General features: G+C 46.0%; 1 protein-coding gene across 8 annotated transcripts in view; it reads right to left on the minus strand.

Annotated features, from left to right (window-relative positions):
* Positions 1-25,368, minus strand: part of Ntrk3 (neurotrophic receptor tyrosine kinase 3) — a 381,061-nt gene that overhangs the window by 73,274 nt on the left and 282,419 nt on the right. For all 8 annotated transcript variants that reach the window (XR_015441744.1, XR_015441746.1, XR_015441745.1 and 5 more), the window contains 2 exons: positions 8,661-8,791; positions 832-1,004 (listed from right to left, as the gene is read on the minus strand). Coding sequence is in view for 5 of the 8 variants with exons in the window: in XM_087188362.1 (XP_087044488.1) it covers positions 832-1,004; positions 8,661-8,791 (304 nt within the window). In the remaining 3 variants the exon portion in view is untranslated. The remainder of the gene's footprint in view (positions 1-831; positions 1,005-8,660; positions 8,792-25,368) is intronic.

The following is a 25,368-nucleotide window of genomic DNA, read 5'->3' on the forward strand; positions in this document are numbered from 1 at the left end:
CTGGGGTTCCAGTCTTTTAAAAGTTCTATCCTGAGCCTCTGAAAGTTCAGATAATCTTTCTCCAGGGTTGGAGACAACAAACCGATGCTCTCTAGAACACAGTTATCCATATAGAACATTTTAATAATGGAAATATCTAGACAACTCTTTGCTTAGTATGGGAGTCACTAGCCACATATGGCTACCCAGTCCTTGAAATATGGCTAGTGAGGCCAAGGAAACAAACTTCCAATTTTATTAAATTTTAATTAATGTAAATCTATGTTCAAATAACCATATGTGGCTACTGGATATATATACTGTGTTATACTGGATAACACAGTTGTAGAATTTACCCATGGAAGTCCTGCTCCTTTTTTTTCAACTATCTCTCCCTTCTGATAAGTTTGTAAGCTTGTACCTTACTGTTCATCACCAAAAAGTCTTTGGCAAGAAGATTACCAGGAAGGCTGCAAGCTACTAGCCTCACTTTGCAAGTGAGACATTTAAGGGACGAAGGGGACGCTATCTGCAACGCTGGAGAAGAATGGCCCTGGAATTTTGGAGTTGGAAGGCACAGGCTGGAGAGCTCTCAAGAGTCTCCCAGAACTCATTCCAGACCAAACTCTTCTCAGCCCACCTCAGAACCAGGAAGAAGGGTATAGGTTTCTTATTCTAAGGACAAAGGCCTGCATCCAGTTGCTACAGTGATGATAGATAAGAAAGGGTGCTTTGTGTATCTCATTCTCAAACTTGAGAGTACACAGGGAAATGTATGACTTCAGAGAAAACCCAGGGGCTAGGTGGACCTGGGGTTGAGGATGGAGGAGAAGGAAAGCATCCCTGGCTCACCTGAGGAACTTGTTCAGGTCTCCATGCTTCATGTACTCAAAGACCATGATGAGGGGGTCTCCATCACCACACACACCATAGAACTTGACAATGTGCTCATGTTGCAAGTTGGTAAGCAGCTCGGCCTCCCTCTGGAAATCCTTCCGGGCAGCCAGGGTGGGGTCCTTCAGGGCCTAAGAAAAACATGACATCAACTTTTAGCAACCAGAGGGCAGAAAGCTGTCTTCTCTCCTGGTGAAACCAGCCACCCATATGCTGCTGAGTTCCCAATAAATAAGATTTGGAACAAACTTAGAGACAGTGAAGCTAAAGCATATTGCAAGCCTCGCCCCTTCCTCCTTCACCATTTTGATTCTAGTAGAAAAAATTCACTTTCCGACACCCACATCACACACACACTGGCCAATAATTTCAAACTGTGCCCATCCCATTGCTCCAGAATCCTAACTCAAACTCTGTGCATCTCAGAGCCCCAGGTTTCCTCTGGAGTGAGTGTGAGTGAGAGGAGACAAAGGCAGGAATGGAAGGCCTGATAGAGCCTCTGCTCTAAGGTTTCCTTTAAAGAAATGGTCCCACTGCTAAACACCAGTAAACTCCAGTCTACACTGGTGTAAACACCAATGCTCCAATGGCTTTACCTTTGTAAATTAGCACACACCCATAGCCTACCAGAAATCAGGTAGGCAATGTAGCAAAGCCTCCTTGTCCTCTCAAGCCCTTGACTTTCAATGGTGAAGAAGTCAATACTTGCAGAGGAGAGTGAGGAACTTGGCTTCTAGAAGGCGTGGTGTTCTCCTACCGAAGGTTTAAGTGTACGAAGCACTGGGGTAAGTGGGGTACCGGTAGCTGTGATAATGGCAGTTAACAGATAGATGCACCAGGAATAGGTAGAGGACCACAAAGTTCCAGTGCAGGATGAGGCAGTGGGCATCTTGTGGCCACCAAGAGGTTACAACTCAGCCCTTTAGGAGTGGGAGACCCCATGTGAGGGAGAAGTGCAGACCAAGCTACTTCCTGGTCCAGGAAGAATAACACACCCAGGAAAAGTGTAAGCTCCCAATGTGGATTTTGAACAACCAGAGAGGGACATGGGACCGAAACTGAAGACTCTGAGTGCATCCGTAGGACTGTGGACAGGGCACCACCGTAGGGATGAGCAGTGCTGGCAAGAATGGACTATGATCTGTGCAGAGACTGGGGCTCTCTGCCCGGGAAGGAGCCTCTCACACAGCTTAGAGACCTCAGCAGGCACAAAACCAGACAATAAGCAAATGAGTGTAAAATTACACCAAAAAATTAACCACTGTCAGGTAGGGAAAAATCTAGACAATATGGAGATTGGTCTGCCTTTTCTCTGGTAGGCATGTGGCCTTTTCTGGTTATTGAGGCTGACTGACCTCCCTGTAGACCATGCAAGTGCTGGAAAGCCTCCCTAGCCCAAGAGGTTTCTCATCCTACTGCAGCTCCATGATCGAAATCTGCAGGCTCCTCTGGATTCCAGCCCTGCGATACTGTGAATCTAGGTGCATGAGACCTTAGTCACTGGCAAACACTACAGAGGGTGGACTTTTAGCACAGGAAGGGCTCTAGATGTTACCTACTCCTTCTTCTCTGTTCCTTTGTGGAGTTGGAGAAACTGAGGCCAGGCCTCTTTGGGAATCAGCCCACATTTACATACCTTAACTTACAGAAAGTCAGAGGAACTAAACGGGTGGTCCCCTGGTGAGCTTCACAGTGTGCCAAGGTCCTTCTGCTAGGGCCATCCAAGGGGCTATGCTCTCTTGGTCAGAGATCAAGCCCCACCCAAGTGTCAACCAGCAACGTCTTCCTTTGTTAAAATTTGGAAGGTTTCACCAAAAAGTGTTTAAATAAATGGTATGACCAGTGACAATAAAGTTGAATGTTATTCTAGCATAACTTTTCCATTTTATAGATAAGAAAACTAAGGCCCTTAAATGGGGAAGAGGCTTGCCAAAGACCACGCAACAATGCAACAGCTTGGGTAAGGAGCTGAGGATAATTTCCTGCCCAATATACCCACCTGAATTAATTTATCAGATGAACTAGTCACTAGACAGATCCCCCAGGGAATGATGGGGAGAGGAATGAAAAGATGTGGAAGTGTAGGGGAGAGGGTAGGGAAAAGGTGTCGATATGGGCTACCAGCAGAGCAACTGGGCCCAGCAAGGGGGCCAGGCCTGTAGGGTAGACAAAGGGGAGAATTAAAGTGGGAGCAAAATTTTACCAGCCCACTGGTGATTCCTATCAAACTGAATTCTACATACTCTCCACTTCAACTTGGGGAGGATACCTATGAATAAAGGAATAGCTGCTGTGTCCACCTACAATCAGCACAAAGACATGCAAGCCAGAGACTTGTGGTGAGAGACGGCCCTTCACAGTGACCCAGTTCCTAGCCACTCCCCTGAGCTACGTGGACTGGGGCATGGGTATAGGATGACTGAGAGTGATTTATTTATTTTCATGAAGAAGGAAGGAAAAAAAAAAAGCACCCAGCATGGGTGGGATGGGAAAATATAAAGATTTATGTGAACACTGGATTTATGAGAGGGAAAATTAGATCAAATTTGGGGCCAGCCAAATGGCCTCTCTCCATCTCTTTAAATCATTCTCTCCCACAGCCTGGGCAGCAGGGGCAGCCATGGGATATTTCCGTTCTCAGCTCTGGAGCAGCCTCAGCCAGTGTCCCCAGGCTGGCAACCTGCACTACAAGGCCAACTTGAGGTCCTTCTTTGAGAGATGGAGCACAAAGCAACTCTGTCTCTCTTGGTCTTCTGCACCCCTTCTCTGCCTGCACACCCAGTTTTCCACCTGGTGGGTTAGGCCTGAAGTTCTTATGTCACCGTCAAAATGCGGGGTGCAGCCAGTGGCGTTCCAAGCTGCAAGTGGCTGCCATCTCCAGGGATTGGCGCGATTAGGCCAGAGGTGACAGGAGAGTAATGAGAAGAATTGGGCCAAAGATTCTCTTGCCCCTCACAAGGGCAACCATCTGCAGCCAAAACTTTCTTCACTGCTGAGAAACTGCAAAGTGGGTCATCAGTCAGTGGCCTGGGACAGAATTGGTGTTCATCAGAGCCACCAACTGGTGGCGGAGGGACAGGGTCTTCCCAAGGAGTCTCTGAAGCCAGGGAAGCTCCTGAGCCGTATGTGTAAGCGAAGAGGAGAGCTGGAATTTGCCTTCCTTGTCTTCCTCTTTCCTGCAAAGCTTGAGGACATTTCCCTTCTGGTCTTTCCCTCCGGATGCCTCAGATCTCCGCACTTGCTCCAGGAAGCAGGCTGGACAGCAACAGCGCCACTGCTCAGCAGTCCAGCTGCTCCCAAGAAAGCTCAGCACTTCCTCCAGTCCAGCCCAAGGAGTCTGCTGCCTTCTGCTCTTTTCTCTTGTTGGGGGAAGATATCCCAAGAGCTGTTCAGCTTCAGATTTCATTACTGCCCTGAAACCCATTTCATTAAATACACAGACTGGTGCATGTTCCCAGGTGATCAAACTCCCAGAGATTCACACACACACAACCAGTCAAGCCCTTTCAATTATGAAAACCAATTTTCTTTTAGTTTCTCAAAAGCCACTGTCCCTTCCCCTCTGTGAGATCTGAAAACAAATCTACAGGAAGAAAGATGGATAGTTGTCACACAGAGAGGGCCCCTTTCTCATTTGTCCTCCTGGGTTTTAAAATTGGTCATTGACTTCCTATTTTTTTAAGGTAAAATCCAAACTCCTTAACACAGGCTAAATGTCTGGTCTCCATATCTCTTTTCATGCCTTTCCCCCTTATCCATTACATTTCAATCTCCCTAATGTTCCTGTCTTTTGCACACTCTAAGCTTTTATCTTTCTCAGGGCCTTTGCACTTGCTGTTCTTTTAGTCAGAAAAGCCCCCCTCAACTATACCTACAGGTGAGCAAGCACCATTCATTACCTCTGCAGAACATATGGACCAGCGGAAGAGACCCTGGCCACTGCCTGCTAGTTACATACCAGAGAGACACTTCTGCCCCAGACATGGGCTTACCAAGTGTTGGCTCTCATTGTCCCCAGATTCATTCATGACAGTTAAAGCTGTTAATGTAATCACTTGAAACGTTATAGAAACCAGTGGTATGTAAGTCAAGAGTGGGAAGTTTTTAGGGACCCTAGGATGAATGCTTTGGGAAGACCTGTTAAAGATCATTAAAACATTGCTAAGCACGGGAGAAAAAAACACATTAAAATTTGAGAAAATAGTAAAAATCTGAGATTCTGTCCTCAGATTGTTTTACAAATGTTTTAAGTTTCTGCTCCAATTTAAAGTAACCAACTAGCCCAGACATGGTGACGTATTCCTGTAATCCCAGCACTCTGGGGGTCTGAGGCAGGAAGATCACAAGTTTTAGCTTAGCCTAAGCAACTTAGGGACTTAATGAGACCCTATCTCAAAATGAAAAATAAAAAAAGGGCTGAAGATGTAGCTCAGTACAAAGACACTGGGTTCAATCCCCAGCAAACAAACAACAAAAATCTATAACTGGAAATCATAAGCACTACAAACAAAAACAAAACAACCCTCCAAAACCCAAAAGCTGAAATTCTAACTTATTGGAAGAAATGTAAGCTAAATCCAAGTGATTAAAATTGTCAATAACCAGAACGTGAATATCCTACAGATCAATACATTTGAGACAAATGAGCTCATAAAGATTTTTAAATAAGTAAACGCACCAAGGGAATGAAGAAATAATTACTTTTTAAAAATAAGAAAGTATGTAGTAAGAACAGGAAGAAATAAAATTAAGATAAAAATTATAGACCAATTAGATATCCTGGAAATAAACTATGCGGTCATCAAAGTCAAAACAAAAACCTCCATAGACAGAAAACACTCTAGGCCAAATAATACCACAAGAAGAACACTTGATAGAAAAGTGCTGAGGTTCACCCCAGACTGAACAAAGAAAGACAGAGAAGGAAAATACGAAAAGCAGCGAGGAAGGTCTCATTCCCTTACTTGGAAAGGAAGGGGTTCACCTGGGCTTGAGAATGTAAGGTATTGCTAGTTCAATGATTATTTAAAACTGACATCAGCAATTCAAAAAATTTCATTACAGGCAGTGCCCGACTTACAATGGTTCTACTTATAATTTTTCAACTTTACAATGGCTGGAAGGATGAGCATTGAGAAGATGCCTTACACTGAATTTTGATCTTGTCCTGGATTAGCAAATGCGACCAGGAACTCACTAGTGATCCAGAGGAGTAGCAGCAGAGAGCCACCATTCCCAGGCAGCCACACAATCACAGGCCAAACAGCAATGCTCTCAGTGCACCATGTGGCTAAGCTAGATGTTCAGTAGGTTAGGTGGATTCAGTGGATTTTTGACTTAAGAATCTTTCCAACAATAGATTTACCAGCACATAGCCCCATTGTAAGTCAAAGGGCATCTGTATTTTAATGTCATGCTCACACTACCCACATATACATAAATTATGCTCTGTTTTGTCCTGCTCCCCATTTCTTTCACAAGATATTCACTTTGGCTTCCCAGAAGGTCACAGTGCTTTAAAAAGAGAGCCTATGATTCTACTCCTTGGTTTCCACCATAGAGAGCATCTGCTGGGCAGAAATATTCCTGCAAATTGATTTAAAATCATAATTTTGAGAAAAATCTAATCTTGGATTATACTTTCAAGTGTTCTCCAGAAGTATCAAATATTGGGCAAGAAGAAGGGACCTGCAAAAAGAAGAAAGCTTTGAAAAGGACAGGGCGCAGAAAAGGTAACTTCTGCTGCTTTCTCTGGAGGTGGTAGGAACTTTCAGGGCTGCTCACTGGGCGGATTCAGTGTGTAGCAAATGGTATGAATTCCCAAAGTGCTCATCTCTTCAAAGTTCCCAAGCCCAAGGAGAGAAGGAAATCCTTTTCAAAGGATGCAAACAGAACAGATTTTTTGCATTACCCAGTCTGGGTAGCGCCACCAGTGCCAGACCACTGAGGGGAATGTTTACCGGGGTTTCGGCCATCATCTAATTTCCTGCTCAAATTGCAAAACTGGTTCACTTGCCAGTCCCCAGACGGATGCTGGAACACCCAGTAGATTCGTGTCATCCTACACATTAAAAGTGCAGGGATACAGCTGATTCTCAGTTTACAGACAAAATTAGAAACATTTCCACATCCCCAGTCCAAGCTGTTTAAAAACACCTTTGCTCCTCTGACTACCCCATGTCACTGGAGACACAAAGAACAAGCTCATTCATAGGATTGCATCAAGGGTAAGCACTGGCCCTTTATGGGGCAATACTCCAGCTTTTCTTTATTTTCTGAAGAAGAGTTCAGCAATCTACACTTGTTTCATAAAAAGTGCTATTGGAAAGCAGCTGATTTATTAGCTAATATTGTTTGTGCTTCTTCCCCACAATATGAACAAAATTGAGTAGTTGCAACAGACAGTGTATGATCCTCAAAACCTAGATATTTCTGGCCCTTTGGAGAAAAAGCTTGATGAGCCCTATGTTGCACAGTCAACTCAAGCTTAGCATGCTGTGTGTCATGGTCTAACCACTTTCAGTCCTATCACCATTAGTAATAATAATGATGATGATAACAACAAATAGCAGCTGCTCTTTCTTGAGCATTTTCTATGTCCCAGGCACTAAGAATTTTACAACCATTATGTAATTTAATCATCAGCATTCTAAGGAAGAGATATTATAATTCTTATTATACAGATTAGTAAACTGAAGCCCAAAGAGGGTAAATGCCCAAGGTCACACAGCTAACCATTGATGAAGCTGGGATTTGCACTCATGCTCTCTGATTCCCCTGCTAGGCCAGTGCCCTGCAAGTCTCTGCCTTCATCCACCGCATGACCCAAAAGCACAAAACTCTTTGTGACTACTCAACCCTGCCCATGTTGTGGGAAAGCAGCATAAGCAATACATTAACCAGCAAGGATGGTTGCTTTCCAACAAATATTTTACAAAAACAGATATAGATCGCTGACCTCTGTTCCAGAAAAGGAACAACTAAGTATTGCCTCATAAATGGGTAATAACTATCTTTGCTTCATGAAACTGCCTTCTCCATTCCTTCAGATGCCATGGTGCTAAGGATGAGACCCTTTTGAGGCCCAAGAGAGACTCCTCACAGGTGGCCCAGTGGCCAGCCCACATCCCAGAATAGCATGTAGATTCCAGGATGGGCTCAGAAGCCTTCCAGCTCCATCCAGGGACGTCACTTGTGTTCACAACTCCAGTAGAGACCTCTGGAGATGCACGGGGATCCCAGGAGGCCTCTTGTTTGTGTCAACCATGGTCAAAGAACTGTTTAGAACCAGTTTATAAGAGAAGCTCATCACTGCTAGACCAGAAGAGGAGGAGGCAATCAGCCGGAGCAAAGTCCTTTGCCTGGTGCCCTAGACAATTCAGCACTAAATTGATGCCCAGTGCCCTCAGGCAGCGGCTCCCAGGCCTCCCATCACCCAGCGCTGCCCCTGTGAACTGGTCAGATATTTTTCACAATGTGCAGAGATAAAACATCAGACAGAGCACTGTGGAGGGTGACCCAAGGCCTCCGGAGCAAAACCAGGGCTTTCACCAGCACTCTGCATTGCCCAGGCACAGATTTCCACAACCCCTGACCTCCAACACCAAAGGAAGTTGGTTTTGGTCCATTAGAAATTTCACTGACCTTGGAGCGAGTAAGGTGCCCTGCCTGAATCTGAGAAAGCTGATTTAGCACCATTTTCTTGGATGGAGAATGGGTGAGCTTCACCTCTGCATCCCAGACCTCAACCTTTCCTCTCCCTGGTGCCCACATGCTCCGGGATTTACCTTCACTGCCACGAGCATCTTGTCCTTGGTTGGGCTGAGGTTGTAACACTCAGCCAAGAAGACCTTTCCAAAGGCTCCTTCGCCCAGTTCTCGCTTCAGCACGATGTCCCTCCTCTTGATGTGCTGAACATCTGCAGGAGGAGCAGAAAGGAGGCAGAAGAGTCAGCCCTAGGTGCCTGCAAGGACAGTAGGGGACCTTGGGTGCTTGGAAGTCCATTGCAGAGAAAGCCAAGACAGCACGCAGTGAAAGCACGGAAACTGACTTCACTTTGTGGCTTCAGGGTCTGACCCAGAACCAAATCTCAGCTCTACCCGTGGCTAGCCCCTAACCTCACAAATCCACAGCTTCATCAGTGGGAAAACAATGTCGATAGTAGTTGATGCACATGACTCTGGTACAAATTAGCTAGAACTGTTAGTGATAGGCTACAGTAGTCCCCACACTTATGGTTGACGTGAATCCTAGGGATCTTGCTAATGTAATCTGCTAATTCACATTCTAATCCAGAGTGTCTAAAAGACTACCTTTCCAACAAATTTCCAGGCGATTTCAGTGTGCTCTTGGTAGCACTTCGAACAGCAAAGTTGCCAGGATGTAGCTGAGAAATGGATTTGAATCCCAACTCTATCCCCTTTCTAATTTCCTTTTAAATTTGGAAAGTTATACAACCTCAGAACCTCAATTTACTCATCTGTAAAATGGGAGAAGCAGCAGTCTCTCTCTCGCCCTCTCTCCCCCCCGCTTTCTCTCCCTCTCTTCTTGTCCTAATATAATGGCCATAGCAACCCCAACACAGCACTTGGTTTGTGATAGAAACTACTATTGGCAGCTAAACATTATTTCAGGGAAAACCTCTACTCAGCCAATACCTCCTCTTTCACTGAAAACGCAAATGGCAAGTTCAGAGACAGTCCCGGTGTGAGAGTCTGTGCAAAGAGAAGGGCTGCCGCTGCCTCCACTAATTTAGCAACCTAATTAAAGTCTATCTGGCAGGAGAAAGCAGAGCTGTGACCTCAGCCCCCCCACCCCTTTGGAAAGAATGCTACCAAGGAATCATACAAGCAGTGGGGACTGGTGATGAAAGGGGCAGCTAGAGATTACTCACTGACCTTTGCATTAATTGTTCAACAGGCAGAAACCCATTAAATACCTGTATGAATGTTATGAAGAGCTTTGCAGAGCCAGGAGAGAGGACTGTCTCAAATGACCTTGTTGGAGAACAAAAGCTGAAGGTGGAGGACCGTGATAGACTGACCCCATGGGTGGGCAGCCATATGACAGGGACCGAGGAGCATGGCTGGAAGGCTCTTGGTTAGTATCTTGGTGTATCTGGGGATTCTTTCCAAATAGACTGCAAAAAACGCTGCTTTTTCCTATCAGAGTTCTTGATACCCGCCCTCAGGTATCTGGATGATCTCCCCTACAAGGATTTGTGGGAGAACACATTGGCAGACCATTCTATTCTTCTCTTTCCTAGCAAGGAAGATCTGTAGACCAACAGCTGCTGGGGAAGCTCCTCACTGGCTCCAGGGCCCCAAAGAGGTTGCCACATACTGTGGAGCCATGCCCCGGTCTTTACAAGAAGGGGATTAAAAATAGGTTCCCTTCTTCACAGCCTCTGTCTCTGTTTCCCAGCCTCTAAAGCATGGGATTTGCTAGCCTTGAAGCAGAAAGCTAAAGAGTCTCCCACTGAGAGAAAATGGGAGGTCAGGACCTCTCCTGGGAGGCCATCTGCTCATCAGTGCTTGATCATTCCCAGGTGACTAGTGGTGACACACAGGTTCTTGCAAAGTGAGCATTCTGACAGAGCCTGGGAGTGGAGTTGGGGCTGCTGATTGCAGCTGTTTGGTCCCAAGCCCAACAGAGATCATGCTTCTCTGGCCTTCATAGGTGCTCTGGAGATGTCCCCACCAAAGCAAAGCAACATTATGCACTTTCCTTAGTCCCTAAGTCTAACTCTGGGCTGAGTGACCCCAGGAGTTTCCCTCAGAGCTTCTCACTCGCAGGCACCGTGAGTGTAAAGTGAGAAAGAAGGGAGCTCCATAAAAAGTGAGGCTGTTTTTCAACCACTATGCCTGAGTCAGAAGAACTGGAACCCTTCCTTCTCCTCTCCTTCCCCGGGCAGCAAGAATCATAGTCCCTGAATGATCCAGAGACAAGGGTGAGCACATCCAGGGAGAGATTTCCCAACCCTCCTTCCACATCTTGAGAGTTCTGAGCCTGGCAGCTGCTGCAGAGCCCTTGCAGCCGGTGGTGGAAGCTTGGGCAGCCATGGCTTTGAATGTAGCAGGGAACAGGTCACCACATTACAGGAAACAATGGGGAACTCTTGCTCTTCTTAAGTTCAGGAGAAAGGCTGGGCAGGAGCCTCCCATGGATCAAAGCATCCTCCCCAAATGTGCAAATGGATCTTTGTCAGAGACAAGGAATCTCCAGTGGCTCAGAATACAAACACCTTGGATCATACCAGCTGTCTGCAAGGGGAAGAGATTTTGAGATCAATCCCTGTGCTTGACCATGGGAGGGGTAGTGAGTTCTGAGAAAGGGCAGAAGAAAACAAGAGAAATATAAACAGACTCTATTCCACTCTGAGTTCTCAAGAAGAGAACTTATTCCTGGCCATGGAGACAAGAAGTGGCACAAGGTAACTAGGGACACTGTCAGAGAAAGGCTGACTTGGGGCCCAACACATACCGTACATCAACCATACATCACTTCCATGCAGACAACGCCCTATCGCCAGGAGACTCTAGACCCCAAGATACCATCTGAGCAGCTTCTTTCTCAACCTGCTTGGGAAGAGGTTGAACACAGGGGATTATTGATGTGTATCCACTCTTTTTGTTTGTCTGTTTTGGTACCAGGGATCTAACTCAGTACCTTGCGCTTGCGAGGCAGGCACAGCATCATTGAGCTGTATCCCAGCCACTACCACTCTTACAATGTATCCAAGATTGAGTCTCACAATGCCCTTCACTGCCAGTGTTTCTGTACGCCTTTCACACATGAGAAAATGAATGCAATGGGTAGCCTTCCAAATTAAAAAGGTTAAAAGTTAAAAGTGGCCAAGAAAGGACTCATTTTTTGTATGGCTCCAAAGCCTGTGTTCTTTCCTTCACTCCATCTTTCCTTGCTTTATGACCACCAAAATGGTCCTGTCCCCAGACGCTTAAGCCTCCACATTCTGCCTTCTCCACTCCTGGAAATTTTCTATTGTTCTGCTCATCCCAGAACCTTATTACAGCATCTTCCCAAGGGAAGGGCAGAGGCTCCCCACTGGAGGCCAAACTCTAGGGAGGAGGGTGTGGACCAGGCAGAGTGTGGGAGGAAGGGACTCTACTGGGCCCTGGGGAGTGGCTGGAGTAAACCATTTCATTTCTGACGTCCACATGTCTATTTGGGTCCCGGCTGTGTTTATTTTTAGCTTGCGCAAAGAAGCCTCTGGTGAAGCCATCTGACCTACATGCCAAAAAGTGATGGATTTTCCTAGGAGGAGAGGGCATCAATCTCCTTTTACTGCCTGGCTGGCTGGCCTGGCAGTCTGGGTCACAAGGCTCAGACATTGGGATGTTGGAAGGAGGGGAGGAGAGAGAAGAATCCATAGTCCAGGCCATGGGAAGACCCCTTAATCTCTAGCTAGGATGGGGAGAGGGCAGGGGGCTGGTGTGGAAAGGGGAGGGCCCTTTGGAAAATGAAAAGAGTTCCTGGAACTTTTTGCCTTAGCTCTTACAGAACTCCTTTTTGCACTAACTGGGTTCCACCAGAGGAAGCCACCTGTGTATCTTCCAGTTCCCACAGGACAACTGGTTCATCTGACTCAAATACAGAATGAAGATTTCTGCACTTCAGTTACTGCTCCAAGAATTCCTCCTCTGTAGTAGGACCGAGATAACTATTCCATATGTGTGGGATTCACTTCTGGGAGGTCTTCCAGGTCTGCAGCAAACTTGACCTGGAGCAGGATCGCTCATCCAGCACGGCCTCTGGGTATTCTGCACAAAAGACCTCCTCGCCCTACAGACCAGCAGGCAGGCTGAGGTTGTGCCTTCTCCTGCCTTGGTTTATCTGGGCTGCTACATTCTGGAGTGGACATGGAGGGCTGAAGAGATTTTCCTGCAGAAGCTTCTGTGGCCAGCATGGGAACTGGACACTTGACATAGCTGGATGCAGTGGCGGCCACTGTCAATTTCACCTCTCTGTTCTAGGAGAAAAGGAGGCAGGCAGGGCAAGCTTAAACTGCTCAGCCTTGTTGACTAAGGATGAACAGGGAACAAAAGCCCCACAAAACTTGTGGCATTGCTGAAAGTTTGAGGATTTGGGAGAAAATAGCTCTGTATTACATTCCTGACCCACCACTTTCTAATTGGGTCCTGTCATCTCCAAGTCCCCAGTTCCTCACCTGTAGAATGGGAGCAGAGATACTGGCTTGATAGAATTGCTAAAGGGACTGATTTAAAATTTCTAGTTTATAGAGAGGACAGGAAATATCCATAACACAGAAAACATTTAAGAGATGTGGTTCTTCCTTTTTCTGTTAGAATTTTCATTATATGAGTGCAACCTATTTGCAAAAAATAGTGGCTTGAAAAGAAACTTGAAGAAGGATGATGATTTTCTGCACAAATAAAATGGCCTGAGGTTGCTCAGGGGTGAGGAAGCCCTGACTCTGAGGTCACCAGCAGTCCGTCTGAAACTGCCACCACGAAGTCTAACCTCCACCTTCTTCAGAGTTCAAAATAGTTGCGGGAGGAGGTTGGTCAGACAGTAGAATGAAGACATCGCAAGGCAGAGACAGCCTCCTACTCAAGATTGATCAGTAGAGGAAAACCGGATTTTGCAGGATAAGAGGTTATGAATAATGGTGACCTGACTGCTGCATGGCAGGATGCAAACTCAGCCTCCCAGAGCTAGCTCCCTCAGTCAGAGCCAGAGGGCCTTAGCAGAGGTTCATTCACAGCCTTGGTGTCTTGGCTGGGTATTGTCCTGGGAGCCACTTGTGTGCAGCCCTGAGCTGGTCTATTCCAAAGGCACCAAGACAGACCCTTCTCCCTGCACAGCTCTAAGTCTGGGCCATACGTGGGTGCTCCCAGCCCATTTTAAAACCCAGTTCCAATTGATTCCCTGCCTCATCACAGAGACCTCTCAGATCTTTTCCTTATAGGTTCCACCCAACTCTGTGCTTGTCTCCTTCAGCTTGTCATTGTCCCTTGTGCCCTTATTAATAAGAAAAATAACTGCTATCGATTAAGCACTTACTCTGAACCAGCTGCCAGGGTGAGTACTGGACATGCACCAGCTCACTCATTCTTACAATGCTCAGGGACTCGTGTTGCCACCCCAGAGCAATAGATGGGGAAACTGAGGCTAAAGGTGATTATGCAATTTGTCCAAGACCCCCATCAGAGACTCTAAAGTCTAGTGCAGCTCAGTTCTGTTCAGAGGGGACACATTCCAAGACCTCAAATGGGTGCTTGTAGATACTACCAATCCCTATGTATCCTGTGATTTTTCCTGTGCATGTTGAACCTATGGTAAAGTTCAATTTATAAGTTAGGCACAGAAAGAGATTAACAGCAACAATAATAAAAAGGAAAAATTATAACCATGTATGAAAATAAAAGTTATGTGAATATGGTCTCTCTTGAGTCATAATGAATATTAATATTTTTGGACTGTGGTTGACTGTGGGGAACTGAAGCCATGCAAGAGAAAGCCATGAATAAAGGGGGATTAGCAAGTGAGCAGACTGTGTCACCTGGCCAACCTTCAGTCACTTGTTCCTCCTACTGAATGGAGAGCTTCTGCTCTCTGAACTGGCATCAGTATATATCGGAAACCAATGGCATCCATAAAGACGCAGTCACTTCACCATGGATCCTGTTCTTGCCACCTTCGTGGCTACCACCTGAGCTCCCTGGCAGCAGTCAGGATGCCATTTGGAGATGAAGATAGCAGCAAAAGGCAAAACTCTCAGACCCCAGTGCTCTACAGAAAAGCAGAGGGCAGCTGCATGCATGATGAAGGAGCGAGATTCTTGGCAGGAGGGGGGCAGAAGGAAGAGGGAGATGAAGGGAGGATCTCTGAGAAGCATGTGTTTTCTTTGCACTAACCAGACCCAAGGGTCTCAGGCTGCCAAAAAGGCTCAGAAGAAAACATTAATTCAATACCACACATTTAATTACACATGAAATGGAATGTCTTTAAATGGAAAAGAATAACATTCTCAGAGCTCCAACTGTGGGGTTTTGAAGTGGCAGGAGAGAGAAAGAGGGCCAGCTCCGAGTTTTGGAGGAGAAAGGACACCACAGAGAGGGCAGACCCCTGCCTTCACTAGTAGCAGCAGTTTCTGCCTTCTATCACACACTACTCTCAGCCTTTCTGCTCTGCTGCTGTAGCTCCCTCACTCCTGTGGGCAGCGAGGCAGTTTCCCCTACAGCTGTGGTAGGAGAGCATGGCCAGGTGGGCATGTCCCCTGGGTAGCTGCAGTTTCTCTGCTATGGTCTGCAACCAAGCCAGTCAGCTCTCCCCAAGGACAGAAGAGCATACTCTACAAAGTCATTCCTGGATGACTGGCACTCTCAGAACAAAAGAAGGTCTCTTGGGTTCCTGCCAAGGGCCTTTCTAGGAGAACACATTTCAAAGACTGGGGAGCCAACAACAGAGGGATCTATACAATTGTCCTTGAAAATCTAAAACTTTAGCTGACTAACCAAGGTGGGTGTATAACAATGGCATGGGAATGGATTTCAGGTCAAAGGAATGTAGTACTTTTGGTTCCTGTTGCTGCTCTGGGCTGAAGTTGGCTTATGATAGTTTGACTAAGAACCTGCTCTTCCTGCTGGTCAGCCCATGACCCATCCAAGGTCCCTTCTCATCTGGATGGGGGCTTCCTTCCCATATTCTTTCCAGACCTGAAAGTCTTTTCAAAGAGGCTCTGCAAGGTGCTGGAAGCTGCTCAAGTGAAAGAGCCAATGTCAAGTGATACTCAAGGTCATTGACTAGGGCTAGCATAGGGCCTAATACGTGCTCACTAAATATCTGATGAATGAATGAATAAATTAAAACTCCCTCTAAAGCACTGCTAGAGACTTTAACAAAGAGAACACTGCAGAAAAGGAGGAAGAAGGGAAGCTGGGGGGAGTAGTAAAAGAAAAGTAAAGATGAGTGAGAATGGGAAATGATCCAACAAGTCCCAAAGAGCACTCTTATTTATGTCCTGGCTTCAAGACTGGCCTAAACAATCAAGATCCTATTGAACCAGGACACTTGGAAGACCCACATCCTAACCCTCAGTCTCCGGCAGTTCAGACTTCTAAACGAAGTGTCTCTGTGGTCTGCGTCCAATGAAGTTGATCAACACCAGGTCCCACTCTGGGGCATGTGTGCACCCCAAGGCTCGAGGTAGTGGAGGAGGACACGGAGACATCATGTTCTCACCATGATGAATAAATAAATAAGACACCCTGCTGTTTCTGGAAGCAGTGAAGAAAGAGGATCAGAAGAGGACTGTCTGTTCTGGGGCAATTTCCAGCTCACGTTTCCTGACAGAAGAAGCTTAGCATATGAGGCTGAAGTTCAGATGTGTCCCTGCTCCCAGGTGCTAACCCCCTGGACTCCACTACCCTGAGCTCAGACATTGGCTGACACCACAGGTTCCTGCCATCGCCTCCTTCACCACACTGCACCTGCCCTTGCATACCCACTTCCTTAGTCACCATGTCACACTGGTCCTTCCCAAGGGAAAGGGACCTCTGGCTTTCATTAAGCAATGACTGCTGGAGCCAAGAGCAAAGAGCAAAGGAACTCCCCAAGGAAAGCCATCTGGAATTGAGAATTTAGGTGCTGAAAGATGGATCTCAGGCTCCAGCTGGGAATCTGTCCCTCCAACTTGCCCAGCTCCCTACTTCCTCCCCCTCTTCTGGCCTGGATGTTTTCTTTCCAACTTGATGGTGACAAACCCTCCCACAAATTGTGGAAGTCCATACACGGGCTTCATACCACACTGCAATCTGCCCAGGGGCTCTCTTGTTCTGGCAACTGTCCAGGAACCCTGCCTCAGCTGCTCACCCCAGCATCTAACACTGTCCCCCAAGTCCTTGTGGTGGTATCATGTTGTCACCAACAAACAGAACATTGGCAGTTCCAGGCTGCTCCTTCTAACTGTGGCACTTTGGGCCAAACATAAGTAGCTGGCCACCTGAAGCTGTGAGATGACACTCTACACAGGAAATTTGGAGTCAGGAAGCAAAAACACCTGTGAGAACCTCAAGGAGAACCACAGAAGGACAGACCAGAGGATGACAATCACCCATTTATGCACAGGACATGCCATCAGCCTTGACTTCTACTAACTAACTTAGATTCAATGGAATGGAGCCCCCTTCAGACAGGAAAGACAGAAAAGGATGTTGTGGGACTTGTGTAATCAGAGACAGCAATATATTTAAATACAAAACACCACATAAAAAATGAAAAAGAAAGGACAGAAGACCTATAAATAAATACCAGTATTAGAGCAAGGACAATGGGAAGAACATGACTTGGGCCAGAGACAAAACTGGGTTAAAATTTGCCTCTGATAACATATCCTAGGAAGTGGTCTTTGGTAATTTACTAAACCAATCTCAAACCCTGACATTTTCATGGGTGAAATTAAAAAAATATTCATCTTATCAAATCATCAAGAGGAACCAATGAGATTATCCATGTGCAGAGATGCATGTGAAGCATGTTGAATGAAATAACAGCTGTAAAGCTTCATGAAAGAAGATGCTGGTTCCTTCTTCCCACCTGCCCATGACTCAAACTTCCAATGATCCTCCTTGGTAACTTAACCTCACGGAGCCTCCATTTCCTCCCCAGGCAAGCAGAAATAACAACAATAATAACAAATGTGCCTAATGGATTCAGTTGAGGTACCTTTAAAGAACGGTAAGTGCTTAGAACAATGGTAGACACATGGTTGGTATCAACAGGCCTCACCCTATAGTATGAAAACCTTCAGGACAGTCACTAGTTGGATATTTGAGAACTCTGATAACACAGGCCAAATCTCCAGACTTCTTCTTCATAAATTCCCTGCATAAAGGCCTTAGGGTAGATATGACAGAGGAATAGGCTGAGCCCTCACTGTCTTCTTGGTGACTGGTGAGCTCATATCTGTGCCTCCGTACCCACTGATCTCCCCCATCCATGGAACCTTTCCCCTTCCACTGACAGACATCAACCCATTCCCCTAGGACAGCATGGCAAACCTTTTAGAGCTTTCAATGATACAAATAGCCCACCGTGGCACTTGTGCAGTAGGTTTGCCACCATTACTAGATCAGCTTTAATCCCATTTTCTACCTAAAATCTTCTGATCTTTTTTGTTCTTGAAAAGACCTTTTTCTCTCTTCATGTCTGTTCCTAATGTAAACTTTCATATCCAGGGATCATCTCTGTCCACTTTGCTGTCCCTTACATAAGCTCAACTCATGGGCTGCTCAGACAAACAAGCTCAGAATGTCCTTGCTGCTTAATTGAAGAGAGTTAATAACATCAGCAAAGACCAATATTCGATTTGTATATGATATAATTTGGTTATATTGGAGGCCTATGTTTCCAATTCATTTGTGGGCACAGGCCTAGTCCCTAAAGAGGCTACATTCACCCATTTTCAGAAAAATAGTTGGCCTAAAGAGGTCTGTTCACTCTTGTTCTTTCCCCCAGCAATAAAATTAATGATTGAGAAGTTTAGTTTAGCCATAAAGAATCCTAGCAAGTGAGTTAATCACCCAGTGAAGCCATCTTAGAGATTTTGGAAGGCTTTCTTTAGGAAGAACTGACTTTAGTTCTGCCTAAAACTGGAGAAGGTCAAACATCACAAGGAAAGTGACAGTGTTGCTCAGAAGGGAAAGGAGAGGAAGGGAAAGGAAGGGAAGGGAAGGGAAGTGAAAACAGGCACAGAGTCCATAGCAATTTAGAAACTAAGATGTCCATGTGGACACTTCAACCTCATCTTTCCTCCTCTTGGTGCAGTACTTAAAATCTAGATGCAGTTGTGACTTCCAAGGGCTTAAGTATGCCCTTTTGAAAGAGCTCTTTTCATCAGTCAGGGTGGGAGGTGTCCCCTCAGGCAGTTCTGGTCCCCTGAGGGAAGCGTCCATATTCCCACAGCTGTGCAGAGGGTTGTTGGTGATAGCCTCACCTACTAATCCCCACATCCTCTGCCCACCCCAGGGACAATAGCTCCTTCACTCTTCCCAGCTTGGCCCAGCTTCCACAGGCTTCCTTTTAGCCCCATCAGTACAAAGTGCTCTGTGCTGCCCCCACTGGCCCTGTCCATACCCTTTCATCTCCAGCTGAGTCTCCCTGCCCTTGCCCTTGGTGTTTGAATATCCCTTCTACCAGACTCCATGCGAAGGCTCTGAAGCCATCTCCATAAACACGGGGAACCTGGGGAGTCTATGGCTGGGTCCCTTCCAAAGGATGTGCTCCTACTCCCAGCTCCCACTCCAGAGCTAAGGCTTTTGCCAGCCCCCTTTACCTCCTCAGTCCCTCCTCCCTCCATGCCAAGCCTCCTGCACTGGTCTCCACTCTCCTCAGCCCAGCGTGTGATAGGAAACAAGGTCAGGGTTCAGAGCTTCTGGGCCCCTGCTGCAGGCCCTGGGCGTGGGCAGCCTGAGCTCAGAGCAGCCAGCAGATTCGTTCCGCACGGCCTCCACGATCCTGGATCTGCACTTCCCCCATCGAAGCCCACACACTCTGCCAGGTGTTTTCCCACCACATGCTCTGAGGAGATTTCCAAGAGTTCCCCCACACCAGATGTTAAACACACTGGCTGATGCTTTTCTCGGCTGGCTTCTGAGCCTCCCCTTACCCTACAATTCAATCAAAAAGACAAAGAAAAAGTCATAACTGGTAGAATACTGGATCTCCCACCTGCCTTCTGGAATCTCTCTGCCTGGCTTGGCATCTCAGATTAGGTCTAAGGAATTTCGCCAAATTTCAAGTTTGCTGCATCTCTGGCACTGGCTAAAGTTGCCAGCAAGCACTTACATGAATGGTGTTTTGGACCAGAAGGTAATTCCTTGTAGTTTTCTTGGCATTGGAAAAAAATGGAGTCACATAGAGAAGGTTGGGCTTTGAACAATGCCAACATCATGTTTTTCTTACCAGTCCTTTGGAAGATCCATAAATTGAAGGTCAAGAGGCCATCGAGACCAATGGTCAGTGGTAAATTGGAAGTAGGGAGAAGTTTTCATTGGACATCTCTAGACATTGGTTGTTGACAAATCGCCACCTCTTATCACTAGGCCTGGACACCCTTAAGTGGCTCAAGTACATTAAGGTGAGCTCTCCAAGGCATCAGACTGAGGAGTCTGTCTCAGACATGGGTCCTGAAAAGTCCAGTCTTTACTACTCTGTAAGTGAACCCCCTTCCTCCTCCTCACTAGCCTTGGGGGCATTTCCTCTGTCATTTTTCCAATGAGATTGCTGCTTAATGTGGTGACATCTACACAGCCTGTGTATTGTGGTCAACTTCACTATAGACTATTCCACTTTCTCTGCTCTTTCCAAGAAATTCTTCCTATGCCCCCTACCTACCTGCCTTCACCACTTCTCCATATGGGTTACTAGACTCCATGCTGGTCTCGTTGTTCTTGCTTTCTGCAAGTCCTCTGCTTCTACCTCTGCCTCTGCATGTGCATGTGTGTGCGTGTGCACATGCGTGTGTGTGTGAGTGTTTTCTTTTTCTGATATATCGTACATCTTTATTGCAGGCCCCCCAGGCAGAAACCAAAGCCCCCTTGAGTCTGCGCTATGCAAGGTCCAGGCAGCACCCATAGCTTGGGCTGCCAGTCCTCTCTACCAGCTCTCTAAAAGGCAGCCGTTGGCCACAGCTCCCTTTGCATGGTCCCCTTAGTCCCCCAGGTTCAACTAGAGACTATGTCAGATTCCCACACTGGCTCATTACCTTAAGAACTCACCCTTTCACACCATGTCTCTACTCTAGGATCTTACCCATTTCCCCATTCATTTTCAACACAAAAAAGACAGAAGCGGAAGTTATGACCTCCAGTTATGACCTCCTGCAAATGTGTCTTGTGTCACTTATGCATGGATCTCTTGTATACATTTTCTGTAGATTTTGGATCAACATATGTGAATCTCCAGTTACTCCAGGTCATGACTTAAGCAGGATGATTTAGGAAATATAAGTTATAAAATTAGGAAAGAATTAAATATTTGGATGGAAAATCAGTCATAGGAAGAAAAATGATACTGCAAAACAGCAAAATCACTTGATGGATGTGTGACTGAAATAAGGGGCTCCTATCTCATCACCCTCAAAAAGTAAAGTTGCTAGCAGGCTGGAGTTTGGGAAATGGAACTTAGTGCACAGTGCTCAAGGTTGCTGACTTCCAGACACGTAAAAGGTCATGTCATCACTTTACCTGGTGTGCTGTCTGCTCTGTTTTAGTTTAGTGAATGTTAGAAATAAACAGATTAATAAAACCACCTATAAGTTCATCCATCAGTTCCCTCACAGCTACAGTGATCTCGAAGGGTCTGGTTTTTTAATGTCTTTTCATTTATCATGTACATTCTTTGGCCATAAACTTCCCAGAGAGTAAAAGGGAGAAGTACGAACTGCTAAACAGTGTGGTTTTCTAGTCCTACTGGGGCAGAAAGAGCAGGGGCTGGAGAGGCACTTTTTACAGCATGGAGGTCAAAGGCCCCAACACTGGCTTTACACACTCCTAGCTCTGTCTAGCTGTGTGGCACTGGGCATTTTACTTAACCTCTCTGAGGTAACATTTTGTTTGGTAAGGGCAATCTACTGGTGACATTTGTCTGTGACCCTCTTAGGGCACTGCAGGCATTGAGTTTTAAGACTAAGATTTACTTTTATTCTCTCACACAGATTCTTCAATTTAGGCTGCCCTGGAAATGCCCACTTCCATTTGCACCCATGCATACAGAGGCAAGGCAGAGTCTAAGGTCCGCTCTCCTCTAGGAGCACATCTATGCCGCCTGCCAACCAGAATAGGGATTTGTCTTCAGAGCCTCTGTCTGTTGCTGCCATCAAATGAGAACCCTGATTGCCTTGGCTTGGGGAGGCTGTTGGTTACTGGCTGCACACCACAGAGGGTTGGGAGATCCAAGGATACAGCAAGGCTCAGGGAAGCTGGAGGGCAGCAGGCAACAGATGATAAGCTCCCAGCAGGGGAAAGCTGTGCCGAGTGACCTTGTCCAGCCCCTTTTACCTTGGCATATGAGCCCTTAGGAATGGCTGAATAGTATTTTGGCAAGTGTGTAGCCCTGTGTCTGGGACCCAGATAAGCAGGGCATGTAGCAAGCTGGAGAATGTCCACCCATACAAGGCCTCACCTTGCTCCAAACCTGCCTCACAGGCACAGCCATTAGCCCCAGCCCTGCCTCAGGAGTGGTGGTACCGAACACAAGAGGCCAATTCAATAAAACACATCAGTTTTGACAGTGATGAAAACTAGGGCACCATTTGGAGTTGCTGAAGGACCACATACTCAATTGATCCACAGTGTATTCGATAAAGGTGTGTGAGAGTTATAGTGTATGTCAGAGATGAGATACATGCAAGGGTCAGCAAGGGGAACAAACCCTCCTGGCCCTCCCACTGGTATAGAGGGGAGGACAGGCAGTCATGGAGCAATTCCAATGCATTGTGACAAGCTCATGATGGGTCAGGAGAGGACCCTGGGCATGTAGAAGACTTCTTGTCTACTCTCCCTGAGCCTCAGCTGCTTTGTGTGTAAATGTGAGAGTATATGTAACAACGATTTGCACACAACAGTCACATGGCAAGCATTCTAGTTTCATCATCCTCCAATAGCAGAAATAAAAACATACTGCACACCATCCCAGGTACATGTAAACTATGTTGCCATGTTTTCATGGAGGTGTGGGAGGTAGTTTAGAAGAGGGCTGTCCAGGAAAGCCCACCCTATTCTGCTCTCCACTCCCAGTTCTCCAGGAATGACTAGAAATTTCCCGTAGCAGGGGCACAGCAATGAGTTTTACTACCTCCTCAGTCAAGCAGCTTAGCTCCAGCCAACCCCATTGAACATGACCTATGGAAACAGACTGCGCAGGACCAAATTCAGCCTGCACTAATCATTCTGCTCTGAGATCTTGGGAAAAATGTTTCACTTTTCTAGTTTTCAATTTCCTTATCTCCAAATTGGTATAATAATGCTAGTGCCCATCTCATAGAACTGTTTTAAGGATAAATGTGTTAGCAGGTATAAATCACTTAGAAAAATACCAAGTAGGAAGCATTAAGTTTTGTTCATAATTATTGTTCCTGTTATCTTCATATCACTGTCAACAAGAAGCTCATCAATGTGATGGTCTCTGTCTCACAGAGCAGCAGCACTGGGGGCATTCTCCCTGGGTTGGGTTATACAATGTCATTAAAAGGCTGGGTTGACTCAAACCCAAGTCCCACTGCCACTGGCTGTGTTATCTCTGAGCTTCAATCCTCCCATCTGTAAGACAGACTAAGAAGAGTGCCTACACCAGGTATTGTAAGATGAAGTTATATCTGTAATGGAGGTAGCTGTACTAATAGATTAACCCAGAGGGATGCATGATGTTTACATCTAGTCTTAACTGCCTTCGTTTCTGTTCTTTAAGGAGGGGTGACATCCTTCAGATAAGTAGGAAATGAGTCTTATTACTGTTTCCTTTGTCTCTCAGAGACTAGGGAAGAGGATAGAACCTTCTCACTATTCTTCTACTAGGTCTTGGTGCTTCTGTTGAATTTGAACTGGAAGCAGATGGTCCAAGTTAGCAGAGAACATCAATGAATCTGCAAATGCAAGAGTCGCCTCACTGCTGAGTAAGAAAAGAATGAATTAAAAATTTTTTATGCAAAAAAGGTACAGTTTTCTTAGGAGATAAGTTGAAAGATAGATCAGCAACTGAAAATGTATTCTTTTAAGATCATGATACATAGTATATGTACATTGTTACTCTAATTATTTTATGAAATTTTATTTTTTCATAGAAGTGTTTTTATATTTTCCTTATTAATATCTACTTGTATTACATTAAAATAAAAAATAAAAGAATGAAATTGCTCTGGAAACTGAAGTGTGGTGACTGACTGGCTTTCCCTGGGGAGATAAGAGTGAAGAGAACTCAGAAGACTTGGAAGAGAGAAAAAAGAGCCCACATGGGATGATGTTTTGGTGAGGTGGCCAGAGGGCTTCTAAGAACAGAAACATCTAAGAGTCAACATTTGGTCCTTGGTGTGGTTGCAACATAAATTCCCTATGTAATATGAACACTAGAGCAAAAGCCATCCTGCACCCAAGCTATGCAGATGAGGGGTGTTTTGCACATAAAGCACTGCTCAAAAAGCATGTAGCTCTTACTAGAACAGAGATTCATGAAAGCAGTGATACATGGGGAATGCAGAGATACATGGGGAATGCAGAGTCAATTTGCACAAGAAGCCCCTCAATGAAAGCGGAGTCTCTGAAGGTTTCACAAGAAAAGCAAGACAACATCAGCCTATTCCAGCCCAGGGGATCCTTGGAGAGACAGGAGAAATGTGTGCAGAATGGAGCTCCAATACTTTCATCTGAAAGCTGCTCAGCTGTCATCTAGCTTGTAAAATCATCATTGCCCATGTCCCTACTTGGTATCTCTGCCTGGGTGTCTAATGATCCTTGATAAGTAACACAGACAAAAGAGAACTCATGCTTTTTTAGCCATGCACCTGACCTTGACATGGCTTCCCTGTGCAGTGAGTAGTGTTTCCATTCACTTAGTGTCTCAAGCACTAATCCAGGAGGTTTCCTTGAGGACTCCTTCTGAAAGTTTCCCCAAGCTCATCAATAAACCTTGTTGCCTCCACTGCCAATATTTCTCAGATCTGTCCACATCTGCAACAAATCAGCTGCTCCCATCCTTAGACCACCGTCCTATCCCAAGCCGTGAGGATGGACAATGGTCCCCTAGCACAGTTTCCATTCTTTTCCCTTCATCCCTGTCCCATTGCTTCCCCCATAACGAAACACAGTCATCCACCCAGGGTCCTGTTTTAAAAATAGTAAAGTAGGAATCTTAATGTCACTTTCTGTACTTCAAACCAGAGTTTAGAATAAAAGCCAAATTCATTTTATCATTGCATGCAGGATCCAATCCTTCTTGGTCCCCAACCTAATTTCCATCTTCTCCATGCTATCCCACCCCGATTGCCCTTTCTTCCTGTCTCAAATATTTCAAGCTCAGTACTGCTCTTGTCCCTGAACTCTTGCTCTCCAAACATTAAACCAAAAGGGGCACTTTAAGACACTGTGTTGATTCTTAAGCTCAGTGATACCATTATTGGATACTCCTGACTTATTTATCTGCGTGTCTGTCTGTCATCAGTCCTCCCAGTGGAACAGGACCTCCATGAGAGCCCTGGCTCTGAGACGTCTGACAGCGTTGTACCCCAGCAACTCCAACACTGCCTGGCTCACATGGTGCTCAACACATCTGAGTTGAATAGATGAATGATTGCCTTTGTGGGTTTCACCATTACTCCACAGGCTGGAAACATTGAGTGAGGGCTAGAGATCCAGCACCAGCCCAGATGGCTACAGCTTCAGCAGATCTGAATTCTGAGGCCAAGGCAGATGTGCTAGTTATTAAACCAGAGCAGTGCCCCGCAGGAGGGCAATCACAGCT

The sequence above is a fragment of the Heterocephalus glaber genome, unplaced genomic scaffold (genome assembly GCF_053883595.1).
Source record: "Heterocephalus glaber isolate CG9 unplaced genomic scaffold, H.glaber_assembly_v1.0 deba00001531, whole genome shotgun sequence".
NCBI classification, from domain to species: domain Eukaryota; kingdom Metazoa; phylum Chordata; class Mammalia; order Rodentia; family Bathyergidae; genus Heterocephalus; species Heterocephalus glaber.